The sequence below is a fragment of the Salvelinus alpinus genome, chromosome 10 (assembly GCF_045679555.1).
Source record: "Salvelinus alpinus chromosome 10, SLU_Salpinus.1, whole genome shotgun sequence".
Classification (NCBI taxonomy): domain Eukaryota; kingdom Metazoa; phylum Chordata; class Actinopteri; order Salmoniformes; family Salmonidae; genus Salvelinus; species Salvelinus alpinus.
The window spans coordinates 61,567,389-61,588,317 of NC_092095.1; the positions used below are offsets into that span (position 1 = coordinate 61,567,389).

Consider the following 20,929-nt stretch of genomic DNA (forward strand, 5'->3'; position numbering starts at 1 on the left):
GTAACACCACTGATATCCCTTACAATAATACCACTGATATCCCTTACTGATACCACTTACTGTAACATCACTGATGACTCTCAATATATCACACAAAGCCAAGGTAATTTTATTGAAACTGTGGTGAAATGCAGGATGCTGAAGGACCTCACCTGAGAAGTGACTATTCTTTGAGGAGTATGGATGAATGGCATATGTCATCCATTGTTGAAAGCACTTGACTCTGAGATTGCAAAGGGAATGTTGACTGCTGTTAAAGCAACATTTGTGCGCAAACATGTGGAAAGGCTGAGAGACAGATCCATTATCCAACTGTTCCATGGACCACTACAGAAGAACACACAATGCTGTTTCTTTTAAAGCCCATTCTGCAGCTGAAGGTGCTGTCTTAGTGTAGCAGAGTGGCAGGCTGATCAAAAGTCTGGTTGTACAGTAGGGTGAATATTCTGACTCTCGTCTATATCACAGTCGAATTTGTTCTCTTGTTGGCTTAAAGTTCACACATCAGGGAAGGTAGAGAGATATGGAGGGATGGACAGGGAGAGAGAGAAAGAGAGAGAGAGACAGAGAGACAAACAGAGGGGGAGAGAGAGAGAGAGAGAGAGAGAGAGAGAGAGAGAGAGAGAGAGAGAGAGAGAGAGAGAGAGAGAGAGAGAGAGAGAGACTTGCTTTGGCAATGTTAACACATGTTTCCCATGCCAATAAAGCCCCTTGAATTGAATTGAATTGAGAGAGAGAGAGAGAGGAAACTGTGAGTGTGTATGAGATAGACATTCTCTTCTGAACTGGAGATGCCATCTGTCAATGTCAGCTGTGGATAGACAGTGCTTATTTGACAAATGCCAAGGCAACCTGAAGATGGTTAATAATAAATAGCAGCCCAGATTGGAGCCCGAACCGACAGCACGCAATAGAACCAAAAGCCAATAGAACCACAAAAGTTAGCTGTTTGCATTTAATGTCCTTAGCATTAGTGCATGGACAGGTATAGAAATGTAACATAGAAAAAAGCCATTGCTCTTAAAAGTTGATGGAAAACAGAAGATTCCATTTGGACCTTCCTTTGAATATCGGGTATTCATCATCCAACATCAACTCCAACCAACCACAGTTTAGTTGACTCAATCACACACTCTTCTCTCCATGATTCCAATACCTAGAGAGGTTCAACCACCGGGTTGGAGTGACAGACAGCTAACAGACAGTTATATGGAGACGTACCTGAGCCTCTCTTGGACACTGTTTTGAAACCTCGGACCACAGCAGCATAGAGAAGAATCTGGAGTGTGATGGGAGCTTTCATTTTTCACCTGGCCAAGTGTCCTATGGGGTTAGAGGAGAGGAGAGAGAGGTTAGAGACTATCCATAAAGGTAAGAATAATGAACAAATCCTTTACAGAAGATAATGCGCTTTGTAGAGAAAACATAAATCAAGAAACACACACTAAATCTAAACAGTCATTTTTGTTTTTATGCCTCTAAAGAGCGAGCAAAGTACACCCCACCATTTTGAACGCAATAGATCACTTTAACTGGCTTCAACAGCTCCCTCACTCTTCCTAGATAGTCATTTTCTCTAAAGCACGGCGTACTATAGACCACAATCATGACGGAACACCTCATGTATTAGATTTGGAAGGGAAACGGTGTATCCTGAATATGTTGCTTCATGGTTTAAGGATGAAATACAACATAAAGAAGTAAATCATGATAGAGTACAACATCAAGGCAAAATTATTATTTGGAAATGGCAGCAATCATACAAATATTTAAGCCCACATACATTCCCTTAGGCTTGCAATCATTAAAAAATATATATAATTTAAAACAGTGAAACAGCCCACTGGGCACAGATGTCAATTTAACATCTATTCCACGTTGGTTCAACGTCATTTTATTGAAATGACGCGGAAACAACATTGATTCAGCCAGTATGTGCCCAGTAGGAATGGCTGTAACACTAACAATCAATAACAAGAACCACTGAAGGGTGAGTGGAGGAACAGTATTTGTTACAGTGCCTTTGGAAACTATTCAGACCCCTTGACTTTATCAACATTTTGTATGGTTACAGCTTTATTCTAAAATGGATTAAATAGTTTTTTCACCTCATCAATCTACACACAATACCCCATAATGACAAAGCAAAAACTGGTTGTAAGAAATTGTTCTAAATTATAATACATTAAAAAAAAACTGAAATATCACATTTACTGTGCCTTGCGAAAGTATTCATCCCCCTTGGCGTTTTTCCTATTTTGTTGCATTACAACCTGTAATTTAAATAGATTTTTATTTGGTTTTCATGTAATGGACATATACAAAATTGTCCAATTTGGTGAAGTGAAATGGGGGAAAAAATGGTTAAAAAAAAAATAGTAAAAGAAAAGAAAAAAAAGTTGTGCGTGCACATGTATTCACCTCCTTTGCTATGAAGCCCCTAAATAACATCTGGTACAACCAATTACCTTCAGAAGTCACATAATTAGTTAAATAAAGTCCACCTTGCTCAGTTGTGCACCGGGGCCTCCCACTCCTCTTTCTATTCTGGTTAGAGCAAGTTTGCGCTGTTCTGTGAAGGGAGTAGTACACAGCGTTGTACGAGATCTTCAGTTTCTTGACAATTTATAGACTGATGAGTTTCAGAAGAAAGTTCTTTGTTTCTGGCCATTTTGAGCCTGTAATCGAACCAACAAATGCTGAGACTGCAGATACTCAACTAGTCTAAAGAAGGCCAGTTTTATTGCTTCTTTAATCAGAACAACAGTTTTCAGCTGTGCTAACATAATTGCAAAAGGGTTTTCTGATGATCAATTAGCCTTTTAGAATGATAAACTTGGATTAGCTAACACAATGTGCCATTGGAACACAGGTGTGATGGTTGCTGATAATGGGCCTCTGTACGCCTATGTAGATATTCAATAAAAAATCAGCCGTTTGCAACTACAATAGTCATTTACAACGTTACCAATGTCTACACTGTATTTCTGATCAATTTGATGTTATTTTAATGGACAAAAGATGTGCTTTTCTTTCAAAAGCAAGGACATTTCTAAGTGACCCCAAACTTTTGAATGGTAGTGTTAGTATTCAGGCCCTATACTCAGTACTTTGTAGAAGCACTTTTTGCAGCGATTACAGCCTCAAGTCTTCTTGGGTATGACGGTACAAGCTTGGCACACCTGTATTTGGGGAGTTTCTCCCATTCTTCTCTGCAGATCCTCTCAAGCTCTGTCAGGTTGGATGGGGAGCGTCGCTGCACAGCTATTTTCAGGTCTCTCCAGAAATGTTCAATCGGGTTCAAGTCTGGGCTCTGGGTGGGCCACTCAAGGACATTCAGAGACTTGTCCCGAAGCCACTCCTGCGTTGTCTTGGCTGTGTGCTTAGGGTTGTTGTCCTGTTGGACTGTCGCCCCAGTCTGAGGTTCTGAGCTCTCTGGAGCAGGTTTTCAACAAGGATCTCTCTGTACTTTGATCTGTTAATCTTTGCCTCGATCCTGACTAGTCTCCCAGTCCCTGCCACTGAAAAACATCCCCACAGTATTATGCTGGCACCACCATGCATCACCGTAGGGATGGTGCCAGGTTTCCTCCAGACGTGAAGCTTGGCATTTAGGCTTTTTCTGTTTTTTACTTTTAATACATTTGCAAAAATGTCTAAAAACCTGTATTCGCTTTGTCATTATGGGGTATTGTGTGTAGATTGCTGAGGATTCTTTTTATTTAATACATTTTAGGTTAAGTTGTAACGTAACAAAGTGTGGGAAAATTCCAGGGGTCTGAATACTTTCCGGAGGCACTGTATGTATGTATGTATGTATGTATGTATGTATGTATGTATGTATGTATGTATGTATGTATGTATGTATGTATGTATGTATGTATGTATGTATGTATGTATGTATGTATGTATGCATATTGTAAGGCTATAGGTCAAATCAATAACATAGTTAGTTGTACCGAAAGGAACACACCAGGTAAAAGGTCATGAGTAAAAGATTCTGAAGGTCAATTTACATCCAATCACCATATTGAAGGTGGATTACACAAGATAGTAGAAGTAGAAGCCACCCTTGCACAATTGACTATTTCTTCTAAAATAAGTTGAAATTGAAAAAAAAAAACGTTGGTGTTCACACATGTATTTGTTTGATTTATAACTGCACATGACCCTACAAAAAAAAACTTTTAAGGCCTGGACAAAAAAAGGCTTTTTGGACCACTCAGATCAGCTCTGAAAAAGATCTGATGTGATTGGTCAAAATACGAATGAGTTGAAAAAAGAGGAGAATTGGGCTGCCTGTGTAAACACAGCTGTTGTTTATAATGAGATGTGGCTTTCAGATTACGCCACGTGCAAATCATTTAATCATAATTTACTCATCTGGATCATAGATCAAAACGGGGAAAACAAATATTTGATATCATGTTCTACAGCTGCCTACACATCTGCAATTAGCCTTTCAAATAAATTATGCCCGTATGCAAATCCATTCTCCAAAAGTTTTCTTTTTATTCCTCTCTTTAAGGATGTGTCATCAAGGACCCATATAAAATGAACTTCGTCAAAGAAGAAGCTGTGTCAAAGTAGTGAGTAATAATATATCTGGCTTTTGTTGCCATGCTAACTAACATGTTAATTTCATCTGCTCCCTAATCCTTTACATAATCATCTGAATTCCTCTGGGTGTTGGGCCACTGTTTTGTGGGTGGTTGTATGATCTAACAACCAAAGAAGCAGCCCAAAGACTGACAATAATCTCACGAGGCAAGCTCCCTCATTTCAATGCCTGTCAATTCAATTGACATGTGGTAGCTTCCAATGTTTAAAAACTTCACGTTGACATTTAGTACCCGACAAAGACACAACACAGAATCTGGAGGGGGGAACCCGGTAAACCACAATAAGCCTGAGACAGTGTTAGTGTGTCAGTTCCAGATGAGACTGCAGCCAAGGATGACGACACCACCACAAACCACCCCGCTATGAAAGGGCCATTGTAGCGCCGGGCGCTAGTTGGCTAACGACGCTTCACAAGTCACCCCCTCACTACACTAAAACGATAAAACAACACCCAAATCTTATCATTTTAATTAGCGTTCTCTCTCGTGTTGCTACAAACATTACCACCAAAGATACTCTCGATGTGGTCCCTCTCTTACAAACAGAGCACACAATGATTAAATAGACACATTCGCCTAGGATTACTAGCTTCCTGTGATAACTGTGATTGGGCGCCAGTGCATGGCATGTAAATGATGTTGCCATTTCAAAGACCCAATCATGGACACTCTTACTGACAGTTGTGGCTGCTTCGTGTGATGTATTGTTGTCTCTACCTTCTTGCCCTTTGTGCTGTTGTCTGCGCCTAATAATGTTTGTACATGTTTTGTGCTGCTACCATGTTGTGCTGTTGCCATGTTGTGTTGCTACCATGTTGTTGTCATGTGTTGCTGCTATGCTGTGTTGTTGTCTTAGGTCTCTCTTTATATAGTGGTGTGGTGTCGCTCTTGTCGTGATGTGTGTTTTGTCCTATATTTTTATTTTATATTTAATCCCAGCCCGCATCCCCGCAGGAGCCATTTTGCCTTTTGGTAGGACGTCATTGTAAGTAAAAATTAGTTCTTACTGACTTGCTTAGTTAAATAAGCATGAAATAAATACAAAATATTTAAAAAAGAAGACGAAGATACATGGTGTTCAAAGGCAATAGGAGGCACTTGAAGTTGGTGATATTGAATAATACCCCTGAATAACAATAGAGGCGTATTTGTCTACCTCAGTGCATCGTTACTGATGAGCTAACAAGTCGTCTGCAGGTGCTATTGCAGCAGACTGATCATAGTCCAGAGTATATCAAAAACAGAATAAATAAGGGATTATAGGATTTAACATATGACAGAATTCAAAAATATTACCATAATATGTTCCTGGAACTGCAAGCTCACTACTGTAGCAGTGGTTTGGATTGAAAATGCAAGGCAGATATGTAGTTGTTCCGTGATACATAGATAGGTCTGTTTAATTGTGAATAGGTCGCTAAAACAGCCATTGCTAGGTTATTACTGTGTAATGACCATTTACCATGCCATTGCTTAGTAAACAGCTGGGAAACTATGTGCTGTAAAATTAAGTGCTACTCATGTTTGTATAAAACATTTACCATCATAATTCTCATAATCAGTGATTTCAAGTGGATCCTGGTTAATATGTGAATATCAACCTCTTGTTATTTCAGAGTGTCTTTTCCCCAATACTGAGAGGAGAGAATCAAGTGCTAGCTATTTACACAGCCCACAGTGTGGGAGGGGAGCATGAGAATTGACATGAGCTCCCTGTTGTAGTGCAGTGTAGCCTACTACCCCCCTGCTGCAGCGATCCATGACGCAAACAAACAAGCAAGTCACTGATGGTCCATAACCATTGAATTAGCAGGGTCTGCAAAAGGAGGAAGCTCCTTAGAATCTACTGTCGACTGCAGTTGTTGTCCAGTTGTTTTTCCTCATACCCCTACCTCCTTGTCTCTTAGTCCCTGTCTATTAGTCCCTGTATGTATCCCCCGCTGGATTCAACCAAATTCAATTACTGTCTTGAAGGTTCTGCCAGAAAAGGGCCCTTTCTCACTAGTGCCTCTTACTAGAGGAGCACCAGCACAGAATAATGTGTCTTCCAACAACCCCTCCCTCTCTCCTCCCTCCCTTCCTCTTTTCACCATCTCCTCGTCCTCGTCCCCCTCTCTCCGTAGAGGAGCAGAGGAAAAAAGCTTATCTGCCTGCTGCCTTTGCAAGTTATTAACATTTCTATTTGTGAGAAACAGTTGCAATCACACCCTCAACACATCTACATCCACACACGTAAAGCCCGGCTCTGCACACACAATTATTCATAGGGTTGCAAAATTCTGGGAACGTTCAATAAATTCCCTGGTTTTCTAGAAATCTTGATTTCTAGATCCAACCCGGATTTCGTGAAAACCAGAGAATTTATTGAACGTTCCCAGAATTTTGCAACACAAATGATTCAGTTTCAGATGATCTGAACCCACCATCCACCAGCATACTGCTGATACAGTGAGGAGTAGAGGATATGGAAAAGATTGGAGGAGATATCAGGTGCCATGCCAGGAGAGAGAGAGAGAGAGAGAGAGAGAGAGAGAGAGAGAGAGAGAGAGAGAGAGAGAGAGAGAGAGAGAGAGAGAGAGAGAGAGAGAGAGAGAGAGAGAGAGAGAGAGAGAGAGAGAGAGAGAGAGAGAGAGAGAGAGAGAGAGAGAGAGAGAGAGAGAGAGAGAGAGAGGATAGGAGTGAAGAAAGGAGAACACTGGTTGAGGAAATCTCCTTATGGGAGTTGCCATTGTCTCTGCCTTTAGATTGACTGCATACAGAGTTTGTCTGTATGCTGCCAGTAACTTCCTAAAGGACATACATTATTAACTATTCCCAATTCAAGCTGTTCCATGAACTGTACATACTGTACACACTCTCTCCCTGAACCCACTATAACCCTTGGCCTACAATTGCCACGCCCCCGTGGAAATCGAATTAACATAATTGAAAAAGTCACCATCAAAATACGCCTGTTTAAGCTAGAGATACAGTATTTGGTTTTTTTGGCCTCTCAATCCACTGCATCTGCCGATATCTCCCTTCCGCATCTGCAGTGAAAGGTGGCAGCGCTAGAGTGGTGTTTGTCAGGCCATGAGACATCCTGAAAATCTGTGTTCTCACGAACATTTGTTGTTCCATGTAGTGAATCTGTTATTCAATGTGTTTGTATTGGTTAATTAATAGCAGTAATGCCAAACTAAAACTCTTAAATAAGTTAGTCCCCGGTTTAAATAAGTTAGCCCCCGGTTTAGACAGGGCTGAGATTATAAAGGGTTAAATGGACCAATTCCAGGCTTAGTGCTGTGTCCAGGGTAACTACTGATCCATCTAAGGACTTAGTGCCGTGTCCAGGGTAACTACTGATCCATCTAAGGACTGTAACCTATAGGTTTCCAGGCTTAGTGCTGTGTCCAGGGTAACTACTGATCCATCTAAGGACTGTAACCTATAGGTTTCCAGGCTTAGTGCTGTGTCCAGGGTAACTACTGATCCATCTAAGGACTGTAACCTATAGGTTTCCAGGCTTAGTGCCGTGTCAAGGGTAACTACTGATCCATCTAAGGACTGTAACCTATAGGTTTCCAGGTGCTACATCAGGGTTGTTTCAGTGGAAGCCAGTTATGAGTCTGTATTGCTGGGGAGCACGACTCACTAACGCCCTTGAGTTCAACAGCCCTGCTTAGTTCCTCCCTGGCAATCGCTATAATGAATATCGCTGATTGGCTGGGCAGTGCACACACCTGGGTTCCCATGTAGACATCAGACCCCAGGAGTGAAATTAGCTGGACTGTGGACCTGAAAAGCTGTGCATGCTGGTATAGTGTAGGTCCCAGAGCTTGCAGTTCCACTGTGGACCGGAAACAGCACGAAACAGCATGAAATAGAGTACAATGCCTCTTTGTGGCTGGCATCATTCTCTACCACTGCACGTAACTAGTGTGACACCTTGTTGAAAACTTGAATCCTTTGCAGAAAGCCAAGGCACCACAGGTGGGTCAATACTTGAGATTGAAATTTCTCATGAGGTGCAATGTATTGTATTTTACCTGAAAAGGGTGAAATAACACCTTTTTGCTACCACTTCTATGAGCGACATGTTCTAATAGAGTCAAGTTAACCAATTTAAAAATCACAGCCAATTTCCTTCTACATGGTGTCAAAATAGAAAATGATGTACTTGTTTCCACTTCCACTCTGTCTCTCCGTTTGAATCATGCAGCGTGGGGAAAAGTTCTCTAGTTGGTGAATGATTTGCATCATTTGTATTCTTCTGTGAAGCCAGAGAGAGTGATGCAACTGTGCGCCAGTGGGCTCAAGTCTCCCGGCCATTGGGGTTCAGGGTTAATAAGCAGGAGGTGCAGAGCACGGTTCAACACCACCTGCTACAGCTTCCCAGAAATGGCCCCTCAGCTTATTTAGATGAATCACCTGGAGAAGTCCTGTGTGACACAATCAGTGGAGTGGACTCCAAAATGGCCACCTCATGAGGCAATAAGGACTTCATTTCCCATAAGCGCTTTGTGTGCCAGGCAAGGAGTACTATTGCTGCTTTCCATAATAGGGATGTGGATGTCCAATTAAATAGACTTGATGCAGAGGTGAAGGCCTGTATTCTGACAATATGAGAACTGCTGGTCACATGGCCAGGACAGAGGGAGACTTTATTTTGAGTGAATCACAGAGAGAATGGGGAGAGAACAATTTACAGGCAGCTTGCTATTTTCTCTTGTGGGGAAAAGACACAGAGCAATCTGACCCGATTTGTCCACTTATGAAATAACAGTGAGAGTGATGTCTGTAACAAGTCCCCCGTTCCCACCTGACAAGATCAAGACTTACTCTCTGCTGTTTCAGCAAAGTCTAAAACAAAGTTTTATAGACTTTAATCATTGGCAATAAGAGAAAATGTATCTCAACGCTACAGTGATTAAATGCATGGCAATGATGCTAGATCTCAAGCATTACCCGTCACAAACTCACCTCTCCAAAACGCTTCCAGGAAGGCAGCAGTGCTCAGTCAGTACCGATATTCACTACATCATCAGCAACACAGCACACACACCACATAGCCCTAATTTGAAATCCAATTCACTACAGACCCCCCCCCCCCCCCATCTTTATCAAACTCTGCTACTTCTCTGCTCTGCTCTACCAATCATTTCAGCTCAATAAAACCTGAGAAAACAGGACCAGGAGGACTCCTGTTCAATCCCCCTCAGATCCCTGACCTGCCTGCTAACGCCCTCTGTATCCCAGCTCGGCCCAGCCATAGCCGAGCGGCAGGGAAATAAAGATAAAACTAATGAAGCCTTCTTATTGGATAGGCCGTGGCGGCGGAGGGGGCTCAGGGGTCCAGGGGAGAGCCCGGCTGTAGCCCCGTCCTGAGGATGAAAACAGAGGCTGCTGAGGACAAGAGAAAGGGAGGAGGGGATAAATCATCCCCAGGAGGAGAAGAGGAGGAGTGAGGGGAGAGCAGAGCTTCTGACAGTACTGTAGCCTTCCCTCCACACCGACCGCATGTTTAATAAAAGATAAGCCATCCATCTCAAATCTCTCCTCCAAACACACAGTACAGCTCAGACCGCTCACTCGCTGCCCCACTATTGAAATTGCACACCTGCATTATTCAGGCAACGCATTAGGCTTTATGGCCCATTCTTTCCCCTTGCTGAGCAAGACTCAACTCAACCCTTTGACATGGAAATGACAGAGCTGTTCAGACATAGTTTACAACCCCAAAATCACAGTTTCCATAAACCTTAACCTGCTACAAGAGAGCTCACCACACTAAACAAGTATGTTGATTCATATAGAATTGTCCATGAGCAAAGTATATAGAAAGATATTATATTGTATAAGAGAACTTCATTTCCCCTGAGTTCTGTCAACAGTACAAATAATAATATTATATTCTATAGGAAGGAGCACTTCATTTCTCCAGAGATCTGTCAACAGTACCAAGATATTATACTGTATGAGAGGACTTCATTTCTCCAGAGATCTGTCAACAGTACCAAGATATTATACTGTATGAGAGGACTTCATTTCTCCAGAGATCTGTCAACAGTACCAAGATATTATACTGTATGAGAGGACTTCATTTCTCCAGAGATCTGTCAACAGTACCAAGATATTATACTGTATGAGAGGACTTCATTTCTCTTGAGTTCTGTCAACAGTACCAAGATATTATACTGTATGAGAGGACTTCATTTCTCTTGAGTTCTGTCAACAGTACCAAGATATTATACTGTATGAGAGGACTTCATTTCTCTTGAGTTCTGTCAACAGTACCAAGATATTATACTGTATGAGAGGACTTCATTTCTCTTGAGTTCTGTCAACGGCACAAAGATATTATACTGTATGAAAGGACTTCATTTCTCTTGAGTTCTGTCAACGGCACAAAGATATTATACTGTATGAGAGGACTTCATTTCTCCAGAGATCTGTCAACAGCTCAAGATATCATACTGTATAAGATAACTTCATTTCTCTTGTTGTGTCAACAGTATAAAGAAAGCTATGATATTGTATAAGATAACTTTATTTCTCATATTGTTTAAGATAACTTTATGTCACCAGTACAAATAAATACAGTATATTGTATAAGATCACTTCTACTGAGTTCCGTCAACAGTACAAAGAACGATACTATAGGGTACAAGAGCACTTCATTTCTCCAGAGTTCTGCAAACTTTTCTAGAAAAGGAGAGAGACCAACCTATCCAGCAGCCGTCACCTGTCTCTGTTTTATCCCGCCATCCAAAGTCCCCTCCATCCACTACACTTGACACCAAGAGAAACCTCTTCAGATCCAATCATCCCACTCAAATGGGACTTGACACTGTTCCCTACTGAGGGCCAATCTAGTTGGGAGGAGACACCCACCCCTCCACTCCACTCATTAAAGGAGAGAGGGGGAGATATGGCTGACAGGCAGGCAGGTAGGTGGGACGAGGGCCAAGGAGGAAGTAGCTGGAAGCCAGGATGATTGATACAAGGCTGTCTTCTAGAGCTGGTATACTGCTCCATCATCCATCAGTAGGATCAACTCAATCTGCTGGGGAGGAAACTGAAACACAGCAGCTGGTGAACTGTGAAACAGACTTCTACTACTGTTATTCCAAAGGATATGCACACTGATGACTGCAGTAGATTGCATGTGTTAGGGTGGTGGGAGGAGGAGGGATAGGGCGAGAGGCGGTGAATTGTAAAATTGGCTGGCTACAGTACTACAGTACAAGAATAGGTCTCATTCCTAGGAGTACAGTAGCTCCTAAAGCTAATTTCTATTGTCAGATGACTTTTCTGCTGAATGATACCAATATATATGCATTACATAATCCTGTAACATCGTGAGGCTTCCCATGATAGAATCCCAGCTTCCTCTGAGCATGGCTGGAAAGTGGACTCACTGGTCTTCATTATTAACATGTAAACATAAATGGAGGGTTGTTACTCAACATACACACATGTAACAATTCCCCCATTCCCTCAACTGGATGAAGATAAGCATGCCTGAAACTGGAGGCTAATTGAACCACTGCCCTCACGTTCACATTTAATAAGCCAAAACACTGTAGAACCACAAGGGCGTCCCATGATGGTCTCAGAGGGTATAGCCCCAGGGGGAGCGGAACACGGACCTAGAACTCCAGCAGACCAGCCACCTAACAACCGGTTCAATGGCTCGCTCAATAGAAAACAGAGGGAAAAGACACAGTAAGAACCCAAGGCAAAGAAAGGTCAATTTGTCTGCTGAAAAGTCAACCCGAAGAACCAGATAAGTGTTGCGGCAGAAAAAGCCAGGGAGTGGGGAAGGAAAACTGTGTTGGAGTTACTATAGACCTGAATTTGCAAACCAGCATGTCTCTCTCTCTCTCTCTCTCTCTCTCTCTCTCTCTCTCTCTCTCTCTCTCTCTCGCTCTCGCTCTCGCTCTCGCACTCCCTGCCTCCCTCTCTCCCTCCATCACTCCCTCCTTCCTATCAGTACCCCCTCTGCGTACTATTTGCTGCTCTGATTGTATCATCTCTGAGTGGCACCCTGTCCTGAAATGGAGCCAGCACCAGCAATCAAGACTAAACTGATAGGATAAGGAGGATTGGAAGGGAGGGGTCTAGTTACCATGGAGAGCATGACAGGAACAACACACATTTACTGCATTGACAAACAATGTGGGAAAAAACACTTCAAGTGAGGAAGGCGGGATTCAATATCGGAGGACAAGGAGAGCCGACTCCCCAGGCCCTTCTCATAAAGTGGCCCAATAAATCAGGGCCTATTGAGGGCCACTCTCGCTGGGGTTGTTGGGGATATGTGGAGGGCCCATGGAGAACGCTGGCTCTCGCCAAGGAACGGCTTCGCAGTCGAATTCGCAGTTAACACAGCAGCAGCATTCTGGGAAAGAAACAGGGCCCATAAATAATACGACATTCACATCTAGACCACAGCTCTGGTGTTTGTTTAGCAACACAACTACAATAATGTGTTCCCCTTTGTCATTGACTAGCCTAGGGGGAAAATACATGAAATGAACAACACAGTGTTGTGAATGAGGAGTCTTAAGAAACGGCATGTGAACACATGCTCTCTGTGTAATTGGACACTTCTCTCTTGAGGATATATCATTGGTCAGGAACGCTGAGTCGGTGCATGTTGTCTTCTACTTCCTGTATTGGAGAGACATTCAGCTGGCAGCACAACATATCCACGGTCTCTGTTGTTTTTAAACGCAGGCAGATTGTGAGGGAAGGTTTATCTCTGTGGTAATGCGCTGTGTGTCACTACGGGGTCTTCATCAATGGGTCAGCAGAGCTCAGGATGGAGAAGGGAGACATTTAAGGAAGAATTGCCCATTTAGCTTTTTACCCGCGTGACAACTTCCATCTCCTTCCACATGCCTACCTCCCAACTATCTAAAACACATGGACTTCATCCTCTAAGCAGTCTAGGCTCCTTTAGGATCACATGCAAACATTGCATACAGCTTTGGGGGAAAAGGGGTGAAAATGATCATTCCATCATCCAGGCCAGCTCCTGGACTGCACGCTCTATCACTGACAAACCATCAGCTTTTTATTTTCTGTGCCTCAAGCTTTCAAAAAAATAGATAGAAGGAAGAAAAAAAATTGATTACACCTTAGAATGCAATTTCATCTGTGGGGAGTGGGACTACACTTTCATCGCTTCAATCTTTATTTCAGTGTGTGAAACAATTGACCAGTTTTTCATCTTCTAGCAGTTCCTCTGGGGGCTTCCCCATATGTTTCCTGAGCTACAATATAAACAGACAGTTGGAAAACGATTCCATTACGACTTTTATGTAGCTACATTAGCTTGTCTCTGTTATGATAGGGCTGCCAAAACACTCAAAGGCTAAATAAAGTCAAGCCGCTGATTCCATGGTTGGACGTGTACCATACACTCACACTGCCTACCTGACAGATAGATAGAAGCTTGGATAGCTTCATCTCTGTAGAGAGATGCTATTTTTTCTCTCGATCTGAGATCGCCTGAAGAAATAAGAGAGAAGATGTGTTGTGCTGTTGGCCTCCACTGAATGATAATCTGACAGAGGGCTTTGAGAAGAGCAGTGGAGAGCTATAGGGCCACAATTGTAAAGAGGGGCCTATTTTGAAGCGCAAGTGTTTTTATAAAGACTACATCCCTCCAACAAAGTCCGTTTAGATGACTTCCATTTCCAAGGGTTCCTTTGAGTTCCCTCTCTGCTACTCAGAAAGATATTTCTAATGACTTGTAGCAGCATGAATGTGACAGTACAGACAGGCTGAAACAGTGACTTGGTATTCATACAGCTGCCTTGTCTTAGATGTTCTATGGGCTCAGTGACTGATGCTTGGACATCTAGTAATCTACCTGATCTATCAAACATGTCTTTACATGGAGAGAATGCTGCCAGCGAAAATAAATAGCTCAGTGTCAGATCAATAGCCTCTGATTGCTTTAATGTGGATCTAGGATTTAAAAAAAATACTTGGGCGGAAAAGAGGTTGAAAACTCATCTAGGGAATTGGATTTCTTTCTAGATTTCTTTTGGGAAGGCTTTCCACTAGATGTTGGAACATTGCTGCGGGGACTTGCTTCCACTCAGCCACAAGAGCATTAGTGAGGTCGGGCAATGATGTTGGGCGATTAGGACTGGCTCACAGTCGGCGTTCCAATTCTTCCCAAAAGTGTTCAATGGGGTTGAGATCAGGGCTCTTTGCAAGCCAGTCAAGTTCTTCCACACCGATCTCGATAAACCATTTCTGTATGGACCTCGCCTTGTGCACGGGGTCATTGTCATGCTGAAACAGGAATGGGCCTTCCCCAAACTGTTTCCACAAAGTTGGAAGCACAGAGTAGTCTAGAATGGCATTGCAAGATTTCCCTTCACTGAAACTAAGGGTCATAGCCCGAACCATGAAAAACAGCCTCAGACCATTATTCCTCCTCCACCAAACTTTACAGTTGGAACTATGCATTGGGGCAGGGTAGGGTTCTCCTGGCAACTGCCAAACCCAGATTCGTCCGTCAGACTGCCAGAGGGTGAAGCGTGAGTCATCACTCCATAGAACGCATGCAACCCACTGTGCAAAAACAGGTTGAATCAACATGGTTTACAAGTCATTTAAACCAAAGAAAATATTGAAACAACGTGGAAAACTGCTTGGATTTGCAAAAAGTAATCACCTTAAAATTAAGGGATTTTTTTTTACCCAACTTTTAACCTAAATCCAATGACATGGTGACAATTGTTATGGTTTCTCTCTCTCCATCACTCTCTCCATCACTCTCTCCCTCCCTCTCCGTCTCGCTCTCTCCCTTACTCTCTCTTTTCTCACATTCTTTCTTTCTCTCTATCTCCATCCCTCCTCTCAATCCCTCCATCTCTCACCCTCCCTAGCTCCCTCTCTCTCCCCCTTCTCTCTCTCCTTCTCTCATTCCTTCTCCCCTCAAAGCCAGTGTTCTTTCTTTTCCATCAGAGTCTTATTAATGTAATCTAATAACAACGATAAAGGCGCCCCTTCCCTCAGTGCCTCCCTCACAAATCCTAACCAATTGTTCCAATCACTCCTCAGCACTGAGCCAATGTTCCATTGCCAGACACCAGACACCCAACATTAATGAACTCCATCATTTGAAAGTCTTCGACTCTCTCTCTGCCACTTGACTGCAGGTTGGGGGTGGAGCCTCGGTTACAGCTCCTTGAAAATGAAAAGTATCAATCAAGGAGGAGATCAGTGGTTATGATGGCTCCCCTGAACATATGCAGATGCTAACCAGAATGCATGCATGCAACCAATGTGATAATGAGCCCGGAAATCTCCGGTGCTGTCTTGTGGTCCTTCAAATCATACATTTGGATGCTTATTGTGTCATTACTGGACATACAGTATTAAAAATACACATTATATTTGAATGTTGTGCGTGCTAATATAACAAAATGCAACTAATGCAGGACCATGACCTGCATTGTGAATTGTGAATTGAAATGGATGAATCATTATAATCTGAAGAGCGTCTATATTGTCAATTCTATATCAATGACTGTGAGAAGCATTCAAGCCAGCTCAATATCTGACCACAGGGCCTTCCTTCCCACTGGGCACAGACGTCAATGAAATGTCTATTCCATGTTGGTTCAACGTCATTTCACTGAAATGACTTGGAAACAACGTTTATTCAACCAGTGTATGCCCAGCGGGTTAAGAAGCATGTCTTCTGCAACGTTGTTGCTGTGTTTGAATCAACCCAAAGGAATTGAGTGAAAGCAGCAGGAGACGCATTGAAAATCGTTTTGTCCTGTGTGCCTTGAGTAACTTCATTTCTCTCCCTCGGTCCTGTATTGATGATAGGGTTTCAATATACACTTGGCATACATCTTAACTGCACACCATATAGGCTAGCTAGAGCAAAATTGCATGTCCAGCCAAATAAAGTTAATTTGACCGTTTTGGTGCAGTAAGTCTGCTTGCGGCAGACACCTGTGTTGCAACCTACACATGCAGGGGTGTATTCACTAGGAACCAAACAGAACCAAACGGAAGCAAATGGAACGAAACGGGGAGGGACCTGCCTGGATTTGTCCAATAGAAACTCTTGCTTTAGTCCAAACTGTTTGCAACGGGTTGGACTAATGATTACACCCCAGGTTAATGCTCTTCTCTTCAATCTGTCGACTCTGGGAGCTGTCATTTCAGCACCACGTGTTAAACAGCACTTTAATGTTGCTTATGTCGACCTTGTCATCTTTTTGGGGGTCTGGGATGTGAGAGAAACGGTGCATCCATGATCCCTTCACCGGCCCATATGCATTGACGGCACAGTGGCTAAAACCTAAGGGTTTAGTGGGCAATCCAAGATCCAAATCGTAATTTTCCTGAGCTATGTGTCTGTCACTTTCATTTCAAGGTGGAATTCACTGGTGACCTATTCGCACACTTCACATGAACGAACAGATCAATGCCGCGCGCGTCTTCCAATGATTTTGGGATTTAGTTCACCATCTGCAGCTGAGGATGCACACACGCATCTTTCCAGCGCCACACAACTTTGCAACCTGCGGTTAGGCCATAGTCTAAACAGGCTATATCTTACATTCCCTATCTGTTGAAATATCGTATTTGTAAAATATATTAAAGGTAACACAACTACAGCTAACGGTTTGCATATAATGAGCCTACATAATATATATATATATCCATCATGGACACACACAAGCACGCACTAACGCGAACGCACACACACATATATGCACGCACACACGTTTATGATCAGAGACATGATCGTTTCACTCTTGCCATAAAATCTTTCTATATTTCAGCAATAATGTGCTATTGCTGCAGTGCACATTTATTTTCACTGAGTTACAACTTTTAACAGATATAAATAACGTTCAAATCAATTACAGTACGCTGATCAAGTAGCGTAATGTAGCCTATTACAGTAGGCTTATCAAGCAGCGAAATGTAGCCTATGCGCAATGGACATTACACAATTTCAAACATCCCCAAAGAGTGCTCTAGTGCCCAACGCATACCAATCTATGCGTAACGAGCTGTAGAAACGAAAATACCTTACAATGCGCATAAACTGCTGCGAGCTGGAGAACTCGGGGGACTAAAGGCACAGGTACTATGGAAGGAGCTCATTCAAATTGCTACATATAACATTCAGGTTTCACAAAAAATCGGAATGTTTTTCATGGTAAGAAGGTAGAACAGCCTCCTGACCATAGAACCAATGTGTTGCATTGAGTACATTTAAATGTTTTAACCAAGAAACTTTACATCGCTGCCCTGAAAATAAAACATATGAACTTACCCACAAGCAGTTTCCAAAATGATCCTATTCCGCTGTCAGTTCAGATCATAAAAGCTCACCATCACAATGCCGGTGTAGGCTAATGCTAATAACACGCCTCGTCTCCTTATACAAAGGTCGTTGAACAATATGCCTAATACACAGATATCCCATTCACGCAAAAGCCAAGTTGTCCACAGGAAGGTCTAATCCAGAGAACATGTGCATATCATCTGATTTTTTCAGTGCCGAATAAAAAAGGTGCAGATGGTCACTTGAAAATAATATTGAGACCGGCGGCGGTGGGAAAATCTACTATGATAGGAGAAAAAGGTTGACATATAATGAACGAGAAAATCAAACATTCCAGACTGCCGATCCTTGGTTATAAATAGTCCCCCAAACCTCTCCGCTGCGAAACACACAATTTCTCCACCCAAAAAACTCGTGCGGTCCTCACAGGCTGCAGCGCGGCAGAGAGCTATCTATAATGTAGGCTATATTTCACAAGTATTCTGTAATACCACATCCGATGAGGTTTTCCTTCAGCGTACCGCTATGCGAACACTCACAATCCGAGCTTGATGGATCCGTCCTCCAAGTCCAAGAGCCCGCGCAGAGTCCTCGTGCACCAACACACGCACCGGGGGAAAAATTCCGTGGATGGAGAAAACAGATGCGCATACAGTCCAAATATGAAACTAGAAATACAGGTCTGAATAGTATTTGCCTTGCAGTTAATTTGCACTTAGTGGTGCATTTCCAGACATCAGATTCATTCCCCCGCCCTCGCTAGACGGCAGTCACTATGTGGACCGGTAGGCAATGCAGTTCTCAAGTTTAAAGATAGACGTACTGCCGCCCAATGGGGAAAAAATGATAAGATTCTAGTCAGACTCACACAACCCAGATCAACCGTCCACTATTACTACATGTATCTATCGAGCCACCTTTGCATAGGCCAGTGGTTCGCAAACTGTGGGACGGTGAGAGGCAGGCTGGGTAGTGGGGTAGTGCATCATCCGTTTTGTGCATCACATTGAGTAGTGCATCATCAGTATCACTCTTGTCATGTCAATTATTGTGTACCTTAGAGCAGGGTTTCCCAATCTCGGTCCTGGGGGGGTTCCCCAATGCTGGAAGGGGGGCCTGACTGAAAACGTTTGGGAAACCATGGCATAGGTGAGAAATGTGCGTTTGGAGTTGGACATGCACCAAAAAGTCAACACATAGCATATGGTCTCCTTATGGTGATATATGATTTTCACACACACAAAAACAACGGGGATGTCAACACAAGTTGAACAATATCAAATGATAAGGCTTCACTGGGTGATACACTAGCCTGGTTTTATGTGTAGCATTTAAATGGAATCCATGCATGTAATATCGCAGTGTTTACGTTTTACGTACCTCAGACTGGTTTCATAGGCTAGACATAACATAGTCAACTTAAATCCGGAACACTCAAATTAGCATCTATGTCTAGCAACCCAAATGTTGCGTGTTCGAATATCATCAAGGACAACTTTAGCATTTTATCGATATAGAACTTTGCAACTACTTACGACTTTTAGCTACTCTGCAATTACTTAGCATGTTATCTAACCCTTCCCCTAACCCTAACTGTAACCCTTTTAGCTTAACCCCTAGCCTAGCTAACGGTAGTGTTAGCCACCTAGCAAACCATAGCTAACGTTAGTGTTAGCCACCTAGCAAACCATAGCTAACGTTAGCCAAAACAAATTGTAATTCGTGACATATCATACCTACTGCAAATTCGTAACATATTGTACAAATTGCAATTCACAGAGGGACTGCATGTCTCCCCAAGTAACACAGAGGGACTGCATGTGACCGCAAGTAACACAGATGGACTGCATGTGTCCCCAAGTAACACAGATGGACTGAATGTGTCCCCAAGTAACACAGATGGACTGCATGTCTCCCCAAGTAACACAGAGGGACTGCATGTGACCGCAAGTAACACAGAGGGACTGCATGTCTCCCCAAGTAACACAGAGGGACTGCATGTGACCGCAAGTAACACAGATGGACTGCATGTGTCCCCAAGTAACACAGATGGACTGAATGTGTCCCCAAGTAACACAGATGGACTGCATGTGTCCCCAAGTAACACAGATGGACTGCATGTGTCCCCAAGTAACACAGATGGACTGCATGTGTCCCCAAGTAACACAGATGGACTGCATGTGTCCCCAAGTAACACAGATGGACTGCATGTGTCCCCAAGTAACACAGATGGACTGCATGTGTCCCCAAGTAACACAGATGGACTGCATGTGTCCCCAAGTAACACAGATGGAGTACATGTTTCCCCAAGTAACACAGATGAAGTACATGTGTACCCAAGTAACACAGATGGAGTACATGTGTCCCCAAGTAACACAGATGGACTGCATGTGTCCCCAAGTAACACAGATGGAGTACATGTGTCCCCAAGTAACACAGATGGACTGCATGTGTCCCCAAGTAACACAGATGGAGTACATGTGTCCCCAAGTAACACAGATGGAGTACATGTGTCCCCAAGTAACACAGATGGACTGCATGTGTCCCCAAGTAACACAGAGGGACTGCATGTGTCCCCAAGTAACACAGATGGAGTACATGTGTCCCCAAGTAACATCTACAGTTATTTTCCTCCACTCTCCAGCTAAGCCTTATCCTGAAATACATTGACACTGTCATGTTAAATCAGCTATCTCAATCCCTGGTGTTGAACCCCCTGCCTGTCTGGTCGACGAGGTATTCATCCCACTTCTCAAGGTATGTTCATACAGCCTAGAGGTTGATGGGAATGCAGACTTCCCTGTGAACCCAGCAGAAGAGGTTCTGGCTGTGTCCCAAATGGCACTGTATTCCTTATATAGGGCACCACGTTTGACCAAAGCCCTATGGGCCTTGTTTGATTTCCCCAGGACTGGACAACCCTGTCAAGGCGGTGGCCTCTGAGTCCCTGTCTCTGTGAGGTGAATTTCGATGAGGGGGCTTT

At 43.1% G+C, this 20,929-nt stretch overlaps 1 protein-coding gene across 5 annotated transcripts in view; it reads right to left on the reverse strand.

Annotated features, from left to right (window-relative positions):
- Positions 1–18,874, reverse strand: part of LOC139532520 (interleukin-1 receptor accessory protein-like 1) — a 377,293-nt gene extending 358,419 nt beyond the window's left edge. For 4 of the 5 annotated variants that reach the window (XM_071330267.1, XM_071330264.1, XM_071330266.1 and 1 more), the window contains exons 1-2: positions 17,935–18,874; positions 1,222–1,323 (exon numbers count right to left, since the gene is read on the reverse strand). In XM_071330267.1, the coding sequence (XP_071186368.1) occupies positions 1,222–1,303 (82 nt within the window). In that variant the 5' untranslated portion in view covers positions 1,304–1,323; positions 17,935–18,874. The remainder of the gene's footprint in view (positions 1–1,221; positions 1,324–17,934) is intronic. The other variant, XM_071330263.1, reaches the window with a different exon arrangement.
- Between the last annotated feature and the right edge of the window lie 2,055 nt (positions 18,875–20,929).